Source organism: Ruditapes philippinarum, unplaced genomic scaffold (genome assembly GCF_026571515.1).
Source record: "Ruditapes philippinarum isolate M1 unplaced genomic scaffold, ASM2657151v2 ctg125_1_1_1_1, whole genome shotgun sequence".
NCBI lineage: Eukaryota > Metazoa > Mollusca > Bivalvia > Venerida > Veneridae > Ruditapes > Ruditapes philippinarum.
Genome location: NW_026853776.1, coordinates 224,194 through 245,947, shown reverse-complemented (window position 1 = coordinate 245,947; position 21,754 = coordinate 224,194). Strand labels below are relative to the sequence as shown.

The following is a 21,754-nucleotide window of genomic DNA, read 5'->3' as shown; positions in this document are numbered from 1 at the left end:
TGACATAGAAACCTTACCTTGTATAATCCATGATAGTGTTAAGTCTATGAGCTATTGTAAGTACTGTGGCATCACTGAATTCTGTACGTATAGTATGCTGGATCAGATCATCTGTTTCCAAGTCTACGGCAGCTGTCGCCTCGTCCAGTATCAGTATTTTTGTCTTCCGTAATAACGCTCTTGCTAAACATACCAGCTGTCTTTGACCAACACTGTAAATGATTGTTACAATTAGATACTTGTTTCATATAACCCAAGCAATATAAAACACTACTACCCTGTCTCTATACTGCTAGCTGCTTACATTTAATAATTTAACACATCTTTTTATCAATACAACATTTTAAATTTAAATCAGAGCATATCCATTAAAAGACATGCAATTTAACAGGGTGATAATTTATGTAACCAATACATTTTTTTGGTTGGGTATTACATTGCACCAACACAGAATATGTCATATGGCGACTTTCCAGCTTTACTTGGAGAAATACCTCTGCATTATTTCAGGCACAAATGGCACCAATGTTTCGGAAGTTAGCTGGATAGCTTCCTGATATGGATGAATCCAAAGTCCCTGTCAGATTCAACCCACAGCGGTGAGGTAAAGTGGTTTGAAGTCCTTAACCTTAATCACTCAGCCATCGACACCCCATATAACCAAACTCAAAAGTTATTTTAGCAAGAAGTTTTATAGTTTAAAATGGATTTCACATGAAAGTAAAGAAAATCATACCTTTACTTACTATTCATAAGATTTGCAACTCATTTTTAAAAAGCCTAATATAGCATGTAGAAAAATTTGTGAGGTAGGTCCAAGCTTACAATACATGAGAACTTTAATCCTGCATTAAATTTTTTTCTCTCTCAAAACAATTATGTCTAACATAAAAATTTATATTTTACCAAAGACTAAAAACGTACCTGAGATTTTCTCCTCCTTCTGTACATTCATGCTCGAGCTTTGTGGGTAATTCTGCTACAAATGCTTTAAGATGGGCGTGTTCTAAAGCTGTCCATACAGCATCATCTGTATGCTCATCAAATGGATCAAGATTCATCCTCAATGTTCCAGAAAATAATACTGGCTCCTAAAATGTTTTAAAACAAATTAGATAAAAGAAATTATATGAAATAATTGTACAGCTTTTAGCACTGATAGATATCCCAATTGCAAATCATTTAAAGATGCTATCTCATCTCAAGATTGTATGAACTTTTTTTTTCATATTGAAAAATTTAAAATCTTTAAATGAATATTTACAAGCTTTTCCCCAACTTAGTATATTTTTACAGTAAAAGTATAAGATTAGGAATTCTAATCCTACATATTTTCAATTACTGGTAGTAAATATTTAACAGATTATTAAACATTTCCTTGTCAATTGGAATTTTAAATTTTCATTTTAAAGAATTCTTAACGTATGAAGCCTAAAATACTATTCAAGTTTTCAATTGTTAACTTCTGATAATATTTAATTTCTACTGGTATGACCATTATTACTTTATACAATTCAATATGAAAATGATAAAAGTCCCATTATGCCTTAGAAATGCTAACATTTTCAGTACTCAAAAACTATTTTATTTCATGTATGTTGTTACAGTAACCAAAAAAAAAATTTAACAAATTTGCCATATACATAGACTACCTTTTGCTGCTTTTGTTATGTTGGCCATTTGTATAATTATAGTTAATAAGTAAATTGTACAGAAGTCTAAATACTACTTTGTTTTGTTCGATTTTGCTACCTTTACGACACATTACTGCATGTTTTGTGCTACTTCTTCACTTGTTAAACATTTAACATGCTCTTAACCCATTATCGAAACATTATTAAATACATGTTTGACAATTCTAAAAAAACAAGAGGGCCATGATGGCCCTGAGGTCGCTCACCTGTATATAGATCCCCCCCCCCCCCGGGCCAATTTTTACCCAAGGGCTTTTATTTGTTTATTTGAACAGACTTGGTAGACACCCATAAGAAGATGTTTCATGCAAAACATCTAAGTTCTAGCTCATTGGGTTTTTTAAAAGAAGATTTTTTAAGTTTTTACTATACACATAGAGTAAAAAACAATGACACCCCTCGGGCAGGGCCAGTTTTGACCCCTGGGCTTTTATTTGAACATACTTTGTAGATATTTACTTAAAGATGTTTCATGCTTAATATCTAAACTCTAGTTATTTGGGTTTTTTTAAAGAAGATTTTTAAGTTTTTGCTATGTATATAAGGAAAATCAATGACCCCCAGGCGGGGCCAGTTTTGACCCCAGGGCTTTTATTTGAACATACTTGGTAGACACCCATTAGAACATGTCTCATGCTAAATATCTTAGCTCTAGCTCTTTGGTTCTTTAAAAGAAGATTTTATAAGTTTTTACTATATGCATATAAGGAAAATCAATGACCCCTGGGGAGGGGCCAATTTGGACCCCAGGGGTTTTATTTGAACAAACTTGGTAGACATTCACTAGAAGATGTTTCATGCCAAATATATAAGCTTTAGCTCTTACAGTTCTTTAAAAGAAGATTTTTTAAGTTTTTACTATATGCATATAGGGAAAATCAATGACCCCCTGGGGCGGGGCCAATTTTGACCCCAGGGCTTTTATTTGAACAAACTTGGTAGACATTTACTAGAAGATATTTTATGCCAAATATCTAAGCTCTAGCTCTTACGGTTCTTTAAAAGAAGATTTTTTAAGTTTAAACTATATGCATATAGGGAAAATCAATTACCCCCAGGGCGGGGCCAATTTTGACCCCAGGGCTTTTATTTGAACAAACTTGGTAGACATTCACTAGAAGATGTTTCATGCCAAATATCTAAGCTCTAGCTCTTTGGGTTGTTTAAAAGAAGATTTTTTAAGTTTTTACTTTATGCATATAGAGAAAATCAATGACCCCCTGGGGCGGGGCCAATTTTGACCCCAGGGCTTTTATTTGAACAAACTTGGTAGACATTCACTAGAAGATGTTTCATGCCAAATATCTAAGCTCTAGCTCTTACAGTTCTTTAAAGGAAGATTTTTTAAGTGTTTACTATATGCATATAGGGAAAATCAATGACCCCCCGGGGCGGGGCCAATTTTGACCCCAGGGCTTTTATTTGAACAAACTTGGTAGACACTCACTAGAAGATGTTCCATGCCAAAAATCTTAGCTCTAGCTCTTACAGTTCTTTAAAAGAAGATCTTTTAAGTTTTTACTATATGCATATAGGGAAAATCAATGACCCCCCGGGGGCGGGGCCAATTTTGACCCCAGGGCTTTTATTTGAACAAACTTGGTAGACACTCATTAGAAGATGTTTCATGCCAAATATCTAAGCTCTAGCTCTTAGGATTGTTTAAAAGAAGATATTTAAAGATTTTTCTTTCGGTTGCCATGGCAACCAGAGTTCTGCATGGAATTAAATTCTTTGAACAATTTTTAAAGGTGACCACCAAAGGAACATTCCTGTGAAGTTTGGATGAAATTGGCTCAGTGGTTTATGAGGAGATGTCATTTAAAGCAAAAGTTTACGGACGGACGACGGACGGACGACGGACGGACGGACGGACGCCGGACGAAAAGCGATCACAAAAGCTCACCCTGTCACTTTGTGACAGGTGAGCTAAAAAACTAGTAGTCTGAGGTTAAATCAGACTGGTAAAAATTGTTACCAACCTGTGGTATGATTGTAAGTTTGCTACGTAGATCATGTAAGCCTATTTCCCCAATATTTACACCATCTATAATAATATGTCCCTGGGCTGGTTCTATAATACGGAACAAAGCAAGTGTCAGGGAAGACTTTCCAGCTCCTGTGCGACCTACTATTCCAACCTGAAACAATCAATTCTCATTATTTTGATAGTTAATGCAGACATAAATTTTTTCTAATTATCAAAGATGGGCTTATTATAGCATTGATAAGTAATTATTGTCAAATTTAATTTCATATATGAAAATGATTAACAGACTGATGAAAATACTGGAAAAATGAAAATATCATTAGACAGTTATGACATTACAATAAAGGACTTGACATATAAATTGTAGAAAAGTTCCTTTTTAAATTATTGTTATAGTCGTTTAAATTTGTTTGTTTCACGTCACACCGACACTGGTAACTATGGCTCTCCAGCTTTACTTAAAGTAGAGAAAGAAGATTGCAAGGCAACTGAGTTGAACCACCACCAATCTTCAGTGGGCTAGTTGGATGACTTAAATCTCACATGGAAGAATCCAAGGTCCCTGATGGGATTCAAACCCATCGCAGCGATGGAAATATGATTTGAAGTTGGCAACATTAACCACTTGGTCCATGAGGGCCAAATATAATCATATAAGGTCATATAGAACATAAGTTATAATATATTAATAACTTACTTTTTCTCCAGGTTTCACAGTACAGTCGATACCTTTAATGACAAGATCAAGCCCCTCTCTGTATCTAGTACCATAGTCTACAAACTTCACCTCACCTTTCTCGGGCCAATTCTCGGAGGGTCGTTTATCTTCAACTTCCCATGCAGCCTGTGATACATAATGATCAATTACAAATATTATACTAACACTTCATTCAAACACATGGTTGACACAATATATTTCCAATAACTTCAAATTTGACCTTGAATTAAAGGTCCAATTCATAGCAAGCTTTGAAGTTTTAATCAGTATTTGCAATGCTCTGCATTCTCTTTTCTATTTTACACAATGCAAAATTAATAAATGTCAATGGTCACAATGTGAGAATGACAATTGCAAAAAAAGATTGCTTTTCTTCCGATTTATTTTTATCAAGATATGCAGTTATCTGAGAACTAACTATTTTAATGGGGGAAAAAAACTAATTTATTTCTATTAATATATCCAGTAATCTGAAAATTAAATATATTTTATAAGAATAAAGCCTATGAAAATGATGAACAAAGTTTGCAGTATACCTCAGTGGGAGTTTCAGAATATTCCTTCACTCTCTCTACAGCAACAATGTTTGTCTCTAACTCTGTTGTCATACGTACCATCCAGTTCAATGTTTGGGTCACCTGTTCACATTATATAGTTTTTAATTTCTTCATAAAAATTACAAAAAAAAAATAAAAAGTTGATGCGCAATATACAAATTATTTACAAATGATTTTATGTATTAAATCATTATGTACAGGGTATATTAAATAAGAAATATAATATTTTTTGCTACATTTCGTATTATATTATAAACGCAGTGTACTATTCCTGCAAATTTATTTAGGAAATGCACCATTAAAATTGTTTAATATATACTTACATTGAGAGCATATGTGATGGACAGACCGACAATACCAGGTGAGAGGTCATTTCGTGCAATAACAGCAAACAGTGCCGCAAAGAACAAGATACAGTTCCCTACAAACTCCAAACGTATAGCTAGCCACCTAAAATTGTAAAGGAAAAAAAAACTTTGACCAGTTAATTCAGTTTAAAACAAAATATGTCTCGTTATTTAGCTACAAAAAACAAAACAATAACGCAGGTAAGATTAAAATGTCTAAACAGAAATATATAATCAGCTTTTTTGGTAGGAACTTTTTAGTATTAAAATTGTTAAAGAAGTCTTCATATGTCCCTCTATTTATCACTTCCGGCACAATCTGACATCCTAGTAGTACCTTCAACCATCTGCATGCTAGCAGAATACCTTACTTTGTTAAGTCTAAAATGAGGAAAAAACATTAATTGTATGAATGTGCAAACCAACATCCTAAAATTTCGGTACTGAAGTGGTTAACTTTTTGCTCTCCCATTTGTTCCTTTAAGCCATAAAAGGAAGAGTAACCACATAACATTCTACTAAATGAATATCATCAAATGAAATTTATTGTTATTTTAGCCACATAAGTATCTATACCATGTGTAATATATGTATGAATGGACAACCCAGTCATAGAATGCTCCTCACTTTTGAAGTGGGAGCATATAAATTAGTCAGCAGTTGTGTTTTATTTGCATTAAAAGTAATTACCTATTAGATATGATGGTAGGATAGTGACATTCTAAATTATCATCTACTTTATTGTCTGATGTCTCTATAAAGCGCTCCTGTTGTCTGTAGGCTCTGACTGTAGTTACACCTGTGACAGTCTCCCCAAAGTGAGAGTAGATTGGGGATCTGCTCACAGACTCCAATCTTTTTAGCTGACGAGATGTTGCAACGTAGAAACGCTGTTAAATATATACAAGTTCATTAATAGAAAATTTATAATTATGACATAAATTTCATGCAATAGATTTTCTTTTTTTTTTTTGGTTGGCTTTTATGTCACATAAACACAGCTAGTATAGGTCATATGGCGACTTTCCAGTTTACTGGTGGAGAAAACCTCAGGTGGCCTTCTGTGTTTAAGGCATGAATGGGCAACTGTGTAGAACCACCAACCTTCAATAAGCTAGCTGGATAGCTTCCTATCATGAAAGAATTCAAAGTCCCTGTCATGATTGGAACCCACAGCAGTGAGGGGCAAGCGGTTTGAAGTCAACAACTTTATCCACTCAGCCACAGACACCTCTATTTTATTTGTAACAGATTACTGAGATAATACAATAACACAATAATCTAATCACTTGCTTGAATAAATGTACTGATTATATAGATATACATGTAACTATATAAAATTTTCAAGTGTTTAATAATTTCACTGTTTCTTTTTAAATTATCTCACATTTAAGATTGATGCTTTATAGCAAAGAGGCATTAGTCTAGTGGTTAAGGTGTCTGCCTCGCAACCCAGGGATCATGGATTTCAGATGTACTTCCAGGGTTACAACTGTGTTTTCTTTTTTGAAACATGTACTGGTTAATTCATGGAAATAGACTCCATTTTAGTTCAAATAAGCTTTAAGTTTTTAATCCTAAACAAGCTAAATTAAACATGTTTCAAGTATTAAGTTATAACAAGTTTTATGAAAAATTTATTTTATTGATCTTTGTTGATTAACAGAAAAAATCGTAAGTAGAAGCATAATTTTGGACACATATAAATCAATATAAAAGAAAAAATTACAAAAGTCTGTGTAATAAAATATTCACAAAAACTCTGCCTTATTTTTTATGTATTTACTCTTCTTCTTTTCTCCTTCAAATTTTTACAATATCAACATATTAAAATCATAAAATTCACATACCCAGTTATTTAATTAGTAAGTTCATTTATGTAGGTTTTGATGAAAAAAAGAACTGAACTGTCTATTTTTTTTGTCCAAAATTAAGCTTTACCAACAGGACCAAAAACAAACAATAAAGACCACCTGTATATTCATATTTTCTCTTGTTATACATGTATCTTTTTCAAACCAATACTAAAATCTATACTTAAAATCAACCTTTAATTAATTATAATTAAACATTGAACTTTTTAAATAGACAATTTTTTTTTCAATTCTGTCACTATTTAAATAAAAAATGATAAAAAGCAAAAACAGAAAGTTTGAAAAAGGTCTTAAAAACACTGTATTTTGTTAATCATATTTATTCTCACATGTTGAAATTTCTGTATATCATCAGGTGATCTTTTATTGTAAGATTTTGAGATACAAAATGAAAATTATGACATTAATGGGGGATACAGCAGTTTGAAATGTACACCACTTATTTATGAATCAAGGCTTATCCAAACATGTACCCTACCAAACCCCGATCCTCACTCCCCCCACCCCATCCCCGCCAAAAAAAAACAAGAAAAAAAACTAGTGCAGCTGATTTATTAATCATTGAAATGAATATGTGACATTGAATGGTGTATTTCATCAAGCTGTTTGAAACACATAAAGAGGACATATATCATCCTGTATCTTGCTAAGCCATTTGAACCAAAAATATTTGACATCATACAGTGTCTTTTGTAAAGCTGTTTAAAGCATTTAAATAAAGTATCTGACATCCCATGGTATATTTTGTAAATCTGTTTGAAACTTTTAAATGAAGTTTCTGACATCACGTTTAAATGAAGTATCTGACATCACATGGTATATTTTGTAAATCTGTTTGAAACTTTTAAATGAAGTTTCTGACATCACGTTTAAATGAAGTATCTGACATCACATGGTATATTTTGTAAAGCTGTTTGAAACATTTAAATGAAGTTTCTGATATCACATTTAAATGAAGTATCTGACATAACATGGTTTATTTTGTAAAGCTGTTTGAAACATTTAAATGAAATATCTGACATCACATGGTGTATTTTGAAAAATGTTTGAAACATTTAAATGAAGTTTCTGACACCACATTTAAATGAAGTATCTGACATCACATGGTGTATTTTGTATAGCTGTTTGAAACATTTAAATGAAGTATCTGACATCACATGGTGTATTTTGTATAGCTGTTTGAAGCATTTAAATGAAGTATCTGACATCACATGGTGTATTTTGTATAGCTGTTTGAAACATTTAAATGAAGTATCTGACATCACATGGCATATTTTGTAAAGCTGTTTGAAACTTTTAAATGAAGTTTCTGATGTCACATTTAAATGAAGTATCTGACATCACATGGTGTATTTTGTAAAGTTGTTCGAAACATTCAAATGAAGTTTCTGACATCACATTTAAATGAATTTCTGACATCACATGGTATATTTTGTAAAGCTGTTTGAAACATTTAAATAAAGTTTCTGACAGCACATGGTATATTTGTAAATCTAAATGAAGTTTCTAACATCACATTTAAATGAAGTATATGACATCACATGGCATATTTTGTATAGCTGTTTGAAACATTTAAAAGAAGTATCTGACATCACATGGTGCATTTTGTATAGCTGTTGAAACATTTAAAAGAAGTACCTGAGATCAAATGGTATATTTTGTATAGCTGTTTGAAACAAGAAGTATCTGACATCACATGGTATATTTTGTACAGCTATTTGAAACATTTAAATGAAGTATCTGACATTACATGGTGTATTTTGTATAGCTGTTTGAAACATTTAAATAAGGTATCTGACATCACATGGTATATTTTGTAAATCTGTTTGAAACATTTAAATGAAGTTTCTGACATCACATGGGATATTTTGTAAAACTGTTTGAAACATTTAAATGAAGTATCTGACATTACATGGTGTATTTTGTATAGCTGTTTGAAACATTTAAATTAAGTATCTGACATTGCATGGTATATTTTGTACAGCTATTTGAAACATTTAAATGAAGTATCTGACATTACATGGTGTATTTTGTATAGCTGTTTGAAACATTTAAATAAGGTATCTGACATCACATGGTATATTTTGTAAATCTGTTTGAAACATTTAAATGAAGTTTCTGACATCACATGGGATATTTTGTAAAACTGTTTGAAACATTTAAATGAAGTTTCTGACATCACATTTAAATGAAGTATCTGACATCACATGGTATATTTTGTAATGCTGTTTGAAACATTTAAATGAAGTTTCTTACATCACATTTAAATGAAGTATCTGACATTACATGGTATATTTTGTAAAGCTGTTGAAACATTTAAATGAAGTTTCTGACATCACATTTAAATGAAGTATCTGACATTACATGGTATATTTTGTAAAGCTGTTTGAAACATTCAAATGAAGTATCTGACATGACATTTAAATGAAGTATCTGACATCACATGGTATATTTTGTAAAGCTGTTTGAAACTTTTAAATGAAGTTTCTGACACCACATTTAAATGAAGTTTCTGACATCACATGGTATATTTTGTAAATTTGTTTGAAACATTTAAATGAAGTTTCTGACATCACATTTAAATGAAGTTTCTGACAACACGTTTAAATGAAGTATCTGACATCACATGGTATATTTTGTAAAGCTGTTTGAAACATTTAAATGAAGTTTCTGATATCACATTTAAATGAAGTATCTGACATCACATGGCATATTTTGTAAAGCTGTTTGAAGCATTTAAATAAAGTATCTGACATCAAATGGTGTGTTTTGTTAAGCTGTTTGAAACATTTAAATGAAGTTTCTGACATCACATTAAACTGAAGTATCTGACATCAAATGGTGTATTTTGTTAAGCTGTTTGAAACATTTAAATGAAGTATCTGACATTACATAGTGATTTTGTATAGCTGTTTGAAGCATTTAAATAAAGTATCTGACATCACATGGTATATTTTGTACAGCTATTTGAAACATTTAAATGAAGTATCTGACATTACATGGTGTATTTTGTAAAGCTGTTTGAAACACTTAAATGAAGTATCTGACATGACATGGTATATTTTGTAAAGCTGTTTGAAACATTTAAATGAAGTATCTGACACCACATGGCATATTTTGAATAGCTGTTTAAATCTTTAACTTATTCTTCAACTGCATTTACCTTAATGGGAGCTTTTCTCCCTCCCCACTGAAGCATCAGATATGGAAGACCCCTTATTCTAACCAACATTTTGTTTGATGAAAAACATATAAAAAAAATAATTTGTACATAAATCATAGTAGTTTCCTTACTTACAGAATTATACATTAAGAACTGGTAACATAGTTCAAGACCACTAAGAGAATAGCAAAAATCTAAGACTTTTGTGATGTATAACACCTAACAATTAAGATACCTAATAGAAATTACTCCTAGTCCACCATTAAATGAATTTATTACAAGCCTCCTGAAGTTTTTTTTTAATATGAATCTGAAATAATCTTGAGGAGATATGTTTCATATCAATTTAACACTACTATTAATTTCATACAAATTCAACCCAACATTTATTTCACAGTTTAACACTTTTCACACACTTTCAAATATTTCCCATATATTTATATCATATAATGTACAAACTAACACTGGTTTGCATAATGGTAGCAAAGTTATACCAAGAACAAATCAAATTTCAATTTTTCTTTCTAAATCCTTGAGGAACTTCAATTTATTTTTCACTTTCGTTTGTTTGTTTGTTTCATTTTACGCCTTTTCCCATCAGTATTTCAGTCATATAGGCAGGTAGTTTCCTAACCATCGTTCCTGGAGAGTTACACCAGTACTAGACAACCTTCCTCTGCGCTAAACTACCAAAGCATCTCCGGGGATCGAACCCACGCCAGAGGGGTAACTGGATTAGAAGTCATCGACTCTAACCCCTCGACCGGCGGTTTATTTTTCACTAATCTGAATATAATTTATGTCTCTTCTGTACAAGATGTTAATATTTCCATGGTGGGTGATATTAGTCGAGATAGTGATCTGGTATTTACATATCTATTTTACAGTCTAGTGTTCTTACCAAGTACAAATAAAACACCCTTCTATAGATATTTGCAAGTCCTTTTCTACCTTAACATAGCACATTATATGATGGCATGTGACTCAGTCAATGAAATGTAAAGAAACATCAGAGTTTAAACCAGTATTCTATATGATAAAGGCAATTACTTAACCTGGAAATAAATAACATGAGCAAAGAAATAATGGGTCCTTTAACTTCATAATTATGTAATAAAGGTTACAAAAATATACAAGCAGAAAGACTTGATGAAATTTTACCTGGACAAAAAAATATATGACTCCTAGGGGAGGAATAACAACTAAAAACAGGTGTAATGTTGCCGCAATAATGCCCAAACTTGCCACAGTTTGTAACACTACATTTATCATTGAACGTATAGTAAATGGCACAACATAATCTATAGTTGCTATATCTTCAGACAGACGATTCAGCACACGGCCACTGAGGGTGGATTCATGAAAGCTCATTGGTTGATGAAAGAGATTGGTCAAAATGGCCGTATATATCTTTCTGGAGACTTTTATGCCACAGATTGCCATTATGAAAGCAGAGAAAGCCTCTAGGATGCCTGAAAGTACACAGGGAGATTTTGATTGGACAATATGTTGACTAGGATCTTTATATGACAACAATTGCAATACAAGAATATAACTTATGGGAAAGGTTTCCGCCTTGCATAGATCTGCGATTTTACTCATCATCAAGAAAGCAGTAGGGCATCTAAACAAGTAAATTAAGTATATCATGAAATAAGCAAAGCTTATCATTGACTTTTCTCTGCTCCTGTGGCACATACACTAAACTTGATGAAATTCTGTGACATTTATAATGAAAGCATCCAGATTCCTAAAATCTCATTCTATGACTGTTAACATGTTTATACCAGAAAAAGTTGCAAATAACATTGTGCAAAGGTTACAATGAAGCAAGTAAATTGGATCAAATCATTTGGACAAAGTGGCAAGATTTTTCTGTGACACAACTTGTCAGGTATGCAATGGGAGGGATGGCTGAATGGTTTATGTAAGACTGTTTTCAGGAATGGTAGTTTCCTACAAGGATAAACAATTTGCTGGAAAATGTGAGAAATGTGTCTATTATTCTGTATAATTTTGGTTTTATAAATATATACATGTACATGGTTTTCTCTTGATATAAAATCAAATTAAAGAATAACTGAAAAAATACATTTTTAATCAGGAAATTAAACAGCAGCTAAACAACTATTTAATGTAGCAAAAACGTCCAATTCAGGGGCAGATAACTCAAAAACGCGAATGATGACCCCAAATTTTTTTCTGCTTAAAATGTTTCTGTTTATTATATTCTAACAACAAGCCCAGTTTAAAGAAATTCTATTGAACAGTTTTCATTTTGCCTATATGTCTATATGAAAACTTCAACATTTTTTAGTGACACAACTTCTTATCTTTATTTCTTTTATACAGTGCATTATTGATTTATCTATGGTATTGTATGACCCTATTTCAACATTACTAATTTGTTGTTATCCTTTCAGAAAAGAACAAAGTTATGTTAATTCTGCAGATAAGAAACCGTTACCAATTCTGCAGAAACATAAAACAATGGATATCTCAATAAGTTTTCAAGCTCTGATATGCTAAAAGAAATTCTGTCCCATTTCAATGATGATCAAGAGACTTGATTTATTACACAACACAATCATATTATGTCAGCTTACATTATATCTCATAAATGAATACTGCTTTTCTGGTATATGTATGCTGTTTTCATAATAGATTTACAGCATGTTATCTTTTTATCATGTAAAGAAAGTGACAGCACTGAACGTGACAATGTGTTGTAAAAGTAGCAAATCATAATCAAAGTAGTATTTTTAATTCCATACTTAATCACTCTTCTAATACATAAGTATGTAATCAAAAGTTTTTTTCTGTAAGCAATACTAAACCACTCTTACTTAAGTAATGACAAACAAGCAAAAGATATTACAGCCTAATTGCCAATGAGTACAGATTTTGAAACTGTAATACATAAAAATAAAGTTTTTGATAAGTAAATATAATAGCATATTGTGGCTTACTGGGTCAGTATTAGAATATTGAAGTAGTCATGATAATTCCTCACCTTTAACCTCAGCATCCAAATGAGATAAACAAGAGGGCCATGATGGCCCTGAAGTCGCTCACCTGTATATAGGCCCCCAGAGCGGGGCCAGTTTAAACCCCAGGGCTTTTACTTAAACAAACTTGGTAGACACCCATTAGAAGATGTTTTATGCTAAACATCTAAGGTCTAGCTCATTGAGTTTTTTAAAAAAAATATTGTTTAAGTTTTAACTATACTCATATAGTTAAAAGCAATGACACCCCTAGGGCGGGGCCAGTTTTGACCCCAAGGCTTTTATTTGAACAAACTTTAAAGACACTCACTAGAAGATGTTTCATGCTTAATATCTAAACTCTAGCTATTTGGGTTTTTTCATAGAAGATTTTTAAGTTTTTGTTATACCCATATAAGGAAAATCAATGTCCCCCGGGGCAGGGCCAATTTTGACCCTAGGGCTTTTATTTGAACAAACTTTAAAGACACTAACTGGAAGATGTTTCATGCTTAATATCTTAACTCTAGCTATTTGGGTTTTTTCAAAGAAGATTTTTTTAAGTTTTTGCTTTACACATAAATAAAATCAATGATCCCCCGGGGCAGGGCCAATTTTGACCGAAGGGCTTTTATTTGAACAAACTTGATAGACACTCACTAGAAGATGTTTCATGCCAAATATCTAAGATCTACCCCTTTGGGTTTTTTAAAAGAAGATTTTTTTTAAAGTATTTGCTTTACACATATAAGGAAAATCAATGACCCCCGGGGCAGGGCCAATTTTAACCCCAGGGCTCTTAAAATTTAAAAGACACCCATTAGAACATGTTTCATGCTAAATATCTTAGCTCTAGCTCTTTGGGTTCTTTAAAAGAAGATTTTATAAGTTTTTACTATATGCATATTGGGAAAATCAATGACCCCTTGGGGCAGGGCCAATTTTGACCGAAGGGCTTTTATTTGAACAAACTTGATAAACACTCATTAGAAGATGTTTCATGCTAAATATCTTAGCTCTAGCTCTTTGGGTTATTTAAAAGAAGATTTTATAAGTTTTTATTATATGCATATAGGGAAAATCAATGACACCCTGGGGTCGGGCCAATTTTGACCCCAGGGCTTTTATTTGAACAAACTTGGTAGACACCCATTAAAAGATGTTTCATGCTAAATATCTTAGCTCTAGCTCTTTGGGTTCTTTAAAAGAAGATTTTACTATATGCATATAGGGAAAATCAATGACTCCCGGGGCAGGGCCAATTTTGACCTCAGGGCTTTTATTTGAACAAACTTGATAGACACTCACTAGAAGATGTTTCATGCCAAATATCTAAGCTCTACCTCTTTGGGTTTTTTAAAGAAGATATTTTAAGTTTTTTCTATCGGTTGCCATGGCAACCAGAGTTCTGCATGGAATTAAATTCTTTGAACAATTTTTAAAGGTGACCACCAAAGGAACATTGCTGTGAAGTTTGGATGAAACTGGCTCAGCGGTTTATGAGGAGATGTCATTTAAAGTAAAAGTTTACGGAAGACGGAAGCCGGGCGAAAAACGATCACAAAAGCTCACCCCTGTCACTTTGTGACAGGTGAGCTAAAAATCAACATACAAAAACTACCAAGAATCAACAAATTCATATGGACAATAATAGCTATCTCACTACTTTGAGTCCTAGTTGAGATAATAAGTACTAAGTTTTTGTAATCAGTAATGAGCCTTACATAGCCTCCTCTTCTATGTAGTCTAATCAGATGCTGTTTGCAACTAAATAATCCTATTTTTTTATACACTGTGACAATGAACACCTCTAAATTCAAGGACAAATCCAATGAGTAAGTCTGTAATGTTCTGTTATTCCATTGTCTTAGATATTGGCTATATTGATCTATATTGCTATATGACACCATTTTCATGACACAATTTTCTGAAAAAAGACTTTTTTGCACACAGTCTGTATATTGAAAATGTAACAAACCTGTACAATCATGTAGAATATTCCAAGAGGGATCAATGTTGTAAGAAATAGGGGTGTACTCATTCCAATGACAATAGGTACACAGATAACTCCGAGGAAACACATTATCGTTCCTCGGATTATAAAAGCTAAAACATTATCCAAAACATCAACATCTTTGCCAAATCGATTTAGAATACGTCCGCTAGGTGTTGTATCAAAAAAGCTCATGGGAGAACGCATTATGTTGTATAAGATTCCTAAATGGAGATTTCTGGCAGCCTTAAGAACACCATTGTACAGGGATATGGAGGCAGCTATTGTCAAAACACCTGAAACAAAGCAAGTATCCAATATGCTTCATATTGGTCATTGGTAATACTGAAAATGTGAGCAAAACATGGACAAGTAAGGAACACAATTAAAGGAAGTTAGTTTTGATGTTAAAATGAAGAAAAACAACCATTGTAAGAGTCAATCTTAATATTAAGTGACTAAGGTCTAAAAACCACAACAACTAAACACTAGGGGTATTAAGTGCTCAAAGAAACCAAAGTTTAAGATATTGTCATATTACAATGCATAGGCCTTACATTGCCAGTGCATATTTCTTAAAACAGGAACTCATTATGAAGTTACATGTCTGGCGACCATGAAAAAGTTCTGTTCATATATAAAGGTAGGTATGTTTTTTGTACCTCTTTAAATACACATTTTACCTCTTCTGTGATTTTTTTCTCATTATAAGAATACAATAATTTGGAAACAATCAGGACCATGCAATAAGAACCAGTACCTGTGACCTACCTACACATGCTATGACATTTGTAATTCTCTACATATATAGCAAATTTCTAATACATTCACCTCTAAAATGTGACACAAGAACCCTAGAGATTATATCAAATTCTGTGATACTTAAGTCTAAAAGTGTACAGAATTGGTTTATTTCAAACACCACAATACTGGCTTTTATACTGCATGCAACAAGTGTATCGTAAATCTTTCTAAAGTAATGCTTGTATACAAGATGTGATACTTGTGACTTAGTATGCATTGTTTGAACCAAGTATTAACATTATCAGATATATATATATCTAAATGCAAAATTGTTTGTTTCTGTAATTAGATTATTCAAATGGCTTTTACACATAAAACAAATATGCTAAAGAGAATTATGTCCAGTGTGCATTCATTATATAATTTCTGATGGGAATATTTGATCCAAAGAAGAATTAAACACAACTTTCAACAGGATATGTATGTTTTGTTACAAGATGACGAAGAAACAACCATGAAGAACAAAATGAAGTTTTAGAACAAACCAATTAAAAATCCAGAGATAGAACTATGAGATATGCTAAATAATGAAGTACAACATTCACTGACATACTTTGCTAGCTATACAATATCAACACTGAGCATTTGGCACTAGAACTGGAACCAACGAACAAGAATGAGTTTTGTAGGAAACACAACAATAATGTCAACAGAAAAGTACCAAGATGTTGGTAAAGATCAGAAACTAAGAGTCAAATATTTTTTATGTTTGATAAATATGCCCATTTATTTTATTTGATATTATGATCAGATATGTCAGTTAGTTCTTATTTACAGATAAATGTGCTGAAAAAAAATGAAAACATTTAAACAGTTACTTTAATTATTATCATTCATCTCTGAACTAGTACTTATGTTGTATTTTTTTAAATTCCACTCTCAAATAAAGTAGCCTTGGTAAACAATAAGATTATGACACACAATATCTTGAATTATTTCTTTGTATTTAAACTTGAGAATCAGCAGGGCTGGGAAATTCCACTTATCTGCTCTTTATGACGAGTAGACGTGCCATGAAGGACCAGAGATTTTTTGTATATGACCATTCTGCAGGATGAGTAAGATTTTTGCCAATATATGCTGTAACAAGATATGTTTGTAAAACATGTATGCCCCCTATCAGCAGCCAATTAGTCATGTGATAAGGTTATTATGCATGACTTCTGACCCAGTGATCAAACAATTAATAAGGGTTATCAAGTATCTACTGGTCATGACCTTAACCTTTGACCCCTTGACCCAAAACTCAATAGGGGTCATCTGCTGGTCACGACCAATCATCATACAAAGTTTGAAGTTCCTAGGCCTAAGTGTTTTTAGTAAATTGATCGGAAACCGTTTTACTTACAAGGTCAATGTGACCTTGACCTTTGACCCCTTGACCCCAAAATCAATAGGTCATCTGCTGGTCATGACCAATCACCATACCATGTTTGAAGTTCCTAGGCCAAAGGGTTCTTAAGTTATTGATTTGAAAGCATTTTTACCTACAAGATCAATGTGACCTTGCCCTTTGACCCCTTAACCCCAATATCAATAGGGGTCATCTGCTGGTCATGACCAATCATCATACCAAGTTTGAAGTTCCTAGGCCTAAGGGTTCTTTAGTTATTGATCGGAAACCGTTTATACCTAAGAGGTCAATGTGACCTTGACCTTTGACCCCTTGACCCCAAAATCAATAGGGGTCATCTACTGATCATGACCAATCACAATATCAAGTTTGAAGTTCCTAGGCTTAAGGGTTCTTTCGTTATTGATCAGAAACCGTTTTTACCCAAGAGGTCAATGTGACCTTGACCTTTGACCCCTTAACCCCAAAATCAATAGGGGTCATCTACTGATCATGACCAATCACCATACGAAGTTTGAAGTTCCTAGGCCTTAAAGTTCTTTAGTTATTGATCGGAAACCGTTATTGCTTACAAGGTCAATGTGACCTTGACCTTTGACCCCTTGACCCCAAAATCAATAGGGGTCATCTACTGATCATGACCAATCACCATACCAAGTTTGAAGTTCCTAGGCCTTAAAGTTCTTAAGTTATTGATCGGAAACTGTTTTTGCTTACAAGGTCAATGTGACCTTGACCTTTGACCCCTTGACCCCAAAATCAATAGGGGTCATCTACTGATCATTACCAATCACCATACCAAGTTTGAAGTTCCAAGGCCTTAAGGTTCTTTAGTTATTGATCGGAAACCGTTTTTGCTTACAAGGTCAATGTGACCTTGACCTTTGACCCCTTGACCCCAATATCAATAGGGATCATCTACTTGTCATGACCAATCACCATACCAAGTTTGAAGTTCCTAGGCTTTAAGGTTCTTTAGTTATTGATCGGAAACCGTTTTTGCTTACAAGGTCAATGTGACCTTGACCTTTGACCCCTTGACCCCAAAATCAATAGGGGTCATCTACTGGTCATGACCAATCACCATACCAAGTTTGAAGTTCCTAGGCCTAAGGGTTCTTTAGTTATCACTCGGAAACCATTTGGTCTACGGACCGACGGACCGACAAGTGCAAAGCAATATACCCCCTTTTCTTCGAAATGGGGGCATAATTAGAATTATTTTACACCTAAATGCTTTTTATTTCAACTATATGCTTTTCCTTAACTTATTTTAAAGATAAACTTTGTTTACAATGCAAGTGTTTGTTCGAGAAAATGTGATTTGTTTTGGTTTATGACTAAATCACAGACAAAATTAAAGGAGAGTTGAATATTTGCACTGCTTGAAAATATGTGCGGCAATTTCCATGTCTCTAAGATTACTGTAAAAATATATTGAGAAACAACTAATATTATTTAATTCAATGAATTTCCCTCCAATCAAAATGTTTTTCTGCTTTGTCATTAATTTTTTTTATTCAATGTCTACAAAATTATTTCACCTTAAGTTACCCTATGTTTGAGTGCAGGAGAAGATGCTTTTTAGGAAATTTTCCACCCCTATTATCGCTGGTCTTTCTTTTTTCAGCCAACAAGGATGATCAACAAAAGCTGTCAGATTTAAGGACCCATTCCATACCAACTTACGTGCAAAACTAAACCGGAGTATGTGCCCGACGCCTTGGTGAGTAAAATAGTTCTCCCTATTCTCCAAATAGTTGTGCTTAACACTGGCTTAGATTAATCATGTTTCAAACCTTGGACTAACCCACCTGAATCAGGAAGTAGATGATACCAAGTGGCACCAACGTGGCCAGGAACATTGGTGTGCTCAATGCTATAGCGATGGGAACTTTCAGTGCAGCAAGCACACAACTTAATGCTGCCTGGAGAACTTGCACTAACGCGTTATCTATAACGTCAATGTCTTTGCCGAATCTGTTCAAAATACGACCTTGAGGAGTAGTGTCAAAGAAGCTCATAGGTGACCGATGAATGTTGTACACTATTGCAGCATGGAATTTTCTCGCTGCGCTCACGCCACCAACATATATACAGATGGCGCCAAGAAATATAAACACTCCTGTAACATAGCAACAATTTATAACCTGAACTATGATAAAAATGCGGACAATTTTATAATAAAGCTACGGTTGAACTTGTATAGTATAAGAAAAGCAAAGACGCATCAGCAGTTTAAAGGCTGTGAGAAAGGATGTATAATGATATATCAGTATATATTATATCATTGAAACGGTATAATTATATAATGAAAATATACACATACAATGTAATATATCAATGTCTAAAATGTAATATAGAGAAGCAAAGATCAGGGCAATAGTCTCCTGTTTCATACTATATGAAGAACAATTGGAAGGACTTTTCTACTAGACTTAGAAAATCTAACATCTATTACAAGTTTATGGAATAGAGTTCTAGAAATTTTAAAAGGGGGTAGGACAATTACAATTCTAACAATAGAAAATATATAAGAGTTAAAAATGTTATATAGAAACAAATGGGTATAAAAATAGAAACACGCAATCTACAATTGGCTTATAATATTGTCAGAGAATGTACAGGTACATGTAATAGTTTCTATATTTATTTCAATCTAAATAACAAGTCATAATAAAAAAGATTTATAAACACTTGATTTGCATTATTGCTGTGAGAATGAACTGAGGCTTTGCTTTTAAAGATATCTTTCAGGTACTCCATATTATGGAAGTATGATTTATTGCATTTAATTGTGTGTTGATGTTTTGTAAGTACTTAAAATACATTCAAACTCTTAAGTGTATGCATGTGATTATTTTGAGGACATAAATTTTTGAAATTGTTAGCTCTTTCTCTGGAAATATTGTTTCTTTTTATAACTGATAAGTAGTATGCTTTATGGATGGCCACTTAAAATATGTTGTTTTTTTTTATATTTCCTATATACACACACCTTAAATTTTTTTTACTTCAAAATGAATTTCAAAACTTGAATAACATACTTCCTATTCATGCAGACAATTGATCAACATTATCAGTGAAACTTATTACAAGTAAATCAATGAAGAACATAAACCAGTACAGAAGAAATCTCATAGGCAAAGGAAGACCACTGGCAAAGTTAAAAGACTGCTTCAATGGTAACAGACAATGATAATGACTTTAAAATGTACAACCACAGGAAAACTTACAAACCTGTTCATCAATAAGATCTTAAAATACTTTCAACTGTAAGCTGCTCAAATGTCTAGAAAATACCCACACGCACAGAGACAATTCCAACGTCAAAGTAAAACAAAACATACAGTCTAACCTGTATACAGTGGTCAGTAAGACGACTGAGCTAAAATGATCGTTATAGGCAGGTGACCACTATATCCAGGTTGACATTAATATGAGAAAGTTATGATAAAATATCACTTGATATGGATGTGTTCTGTTGATATAAATTCATTTTTCTTACAAAAACAACATATAATAGTATATCAGTTTGCAATAAACAATGCTAATGAAAAAGTAACAACAGTTATTCATAAATCAGTTTTCTGTTGTAAAACATAAGTTATATTTTTCATTTATAAAGCAATTCTTATGCTGTCTGTAATTTGCAAGATAGAAATAGTATGTATATTTAGAATTAATGACAACAGCTTACAGATGAATAATAAAATTCAATTGGATACTTTATTTGATCACAATCTCATAAGATCTTGTGAGAACGAAATCTCCCAGTTTAATCTCAAAAACAAGCTTTCTGAATCATCGAAAATCTATTGTCAGTCATGTAGTATAAACACATTTTTATGATTATTTAACTGTAATTATCAGCTTTTAATGCTTCCGACCAGGTGACATAATATTTAAAATTTGTATGTTGTATAGTTTATGCAAATGTTTTCTTGGACTGACCATTAAATTGTCTCTTTTGAACTAAAATTTAGTGGCTGCTTAGCATGTTTAAGAAATCCATGTTATAAACAGTGTCTATATATAGAAATTTCATTCCATCGTACCCTAATCTGATCATTATAGGCAGTTTCACTTTATAAGGAGACAACTAAAGCAGTTTTGACTGTAATATCAGGGTACTTGAAATAAAACAAGTGCAAGTAAATTGTCATAAAACCCTTAATTTTATACAGATATCACATTTGTGATAAAAGCACCTAAAAGCTCTTAAATCTGTCAAAATGATCAAATCAAGAAGTCTTTACAATATGTGCCAGAG

General features: G+C 32.7%; 1 protein-coding gene across 6 annotated transcripts in view; it reads right to left on the bottom strand.

The window, feature by feature from the left end:
- LOC132737829 (multidrug resistance-associated protein 1-like) overlaps positions 1–21,754 on the bottom strand; it is a 78,963-nt gene that overhangs the window by 721 nt on the left and 56,488 nt on the right. For 3 of the 6 annotated variants that reach the window (XM_060725183.1, XM_060725181.1, XM_060725180.1), the window contains exons 23-29: positions 5,997–6,196; positions 5,283–5,409; positions 4,939–5,040; positions 4,382–4,528; positions 3,677–3,835; positions 925–1,091; positions 18–212 (exon numbers count right to left, since the gene is read on the bottom strand). In XM_060725183.1, the coding sequence (XP_060581166.1) occupies positions 18–212; positions 925–1,091; positions 3,677–3,835; positions 4,382–4,528; positions 4,939–5,040; positions 5,283–5,409; positions 5,997–6,196 (1,097 nt within the window). Of the gene's footprint in view, positions 1–17; positions 213–924; positions 1,092–3,676; positions 3,836–4,381; positions 4,529–4,938; positions 5,041–5,282; positions 5,410–5,996; positions 6,197–11,504; positions 11,816–15,308; positions 15,620–19,295; positions 19,607–21,754 lie in introns of all 6 variants that reach the window. The other 3 variants (XM_060725182.1, XM_060725184.1, XM_060725185.1) reach the window with 3 other exon arrangements.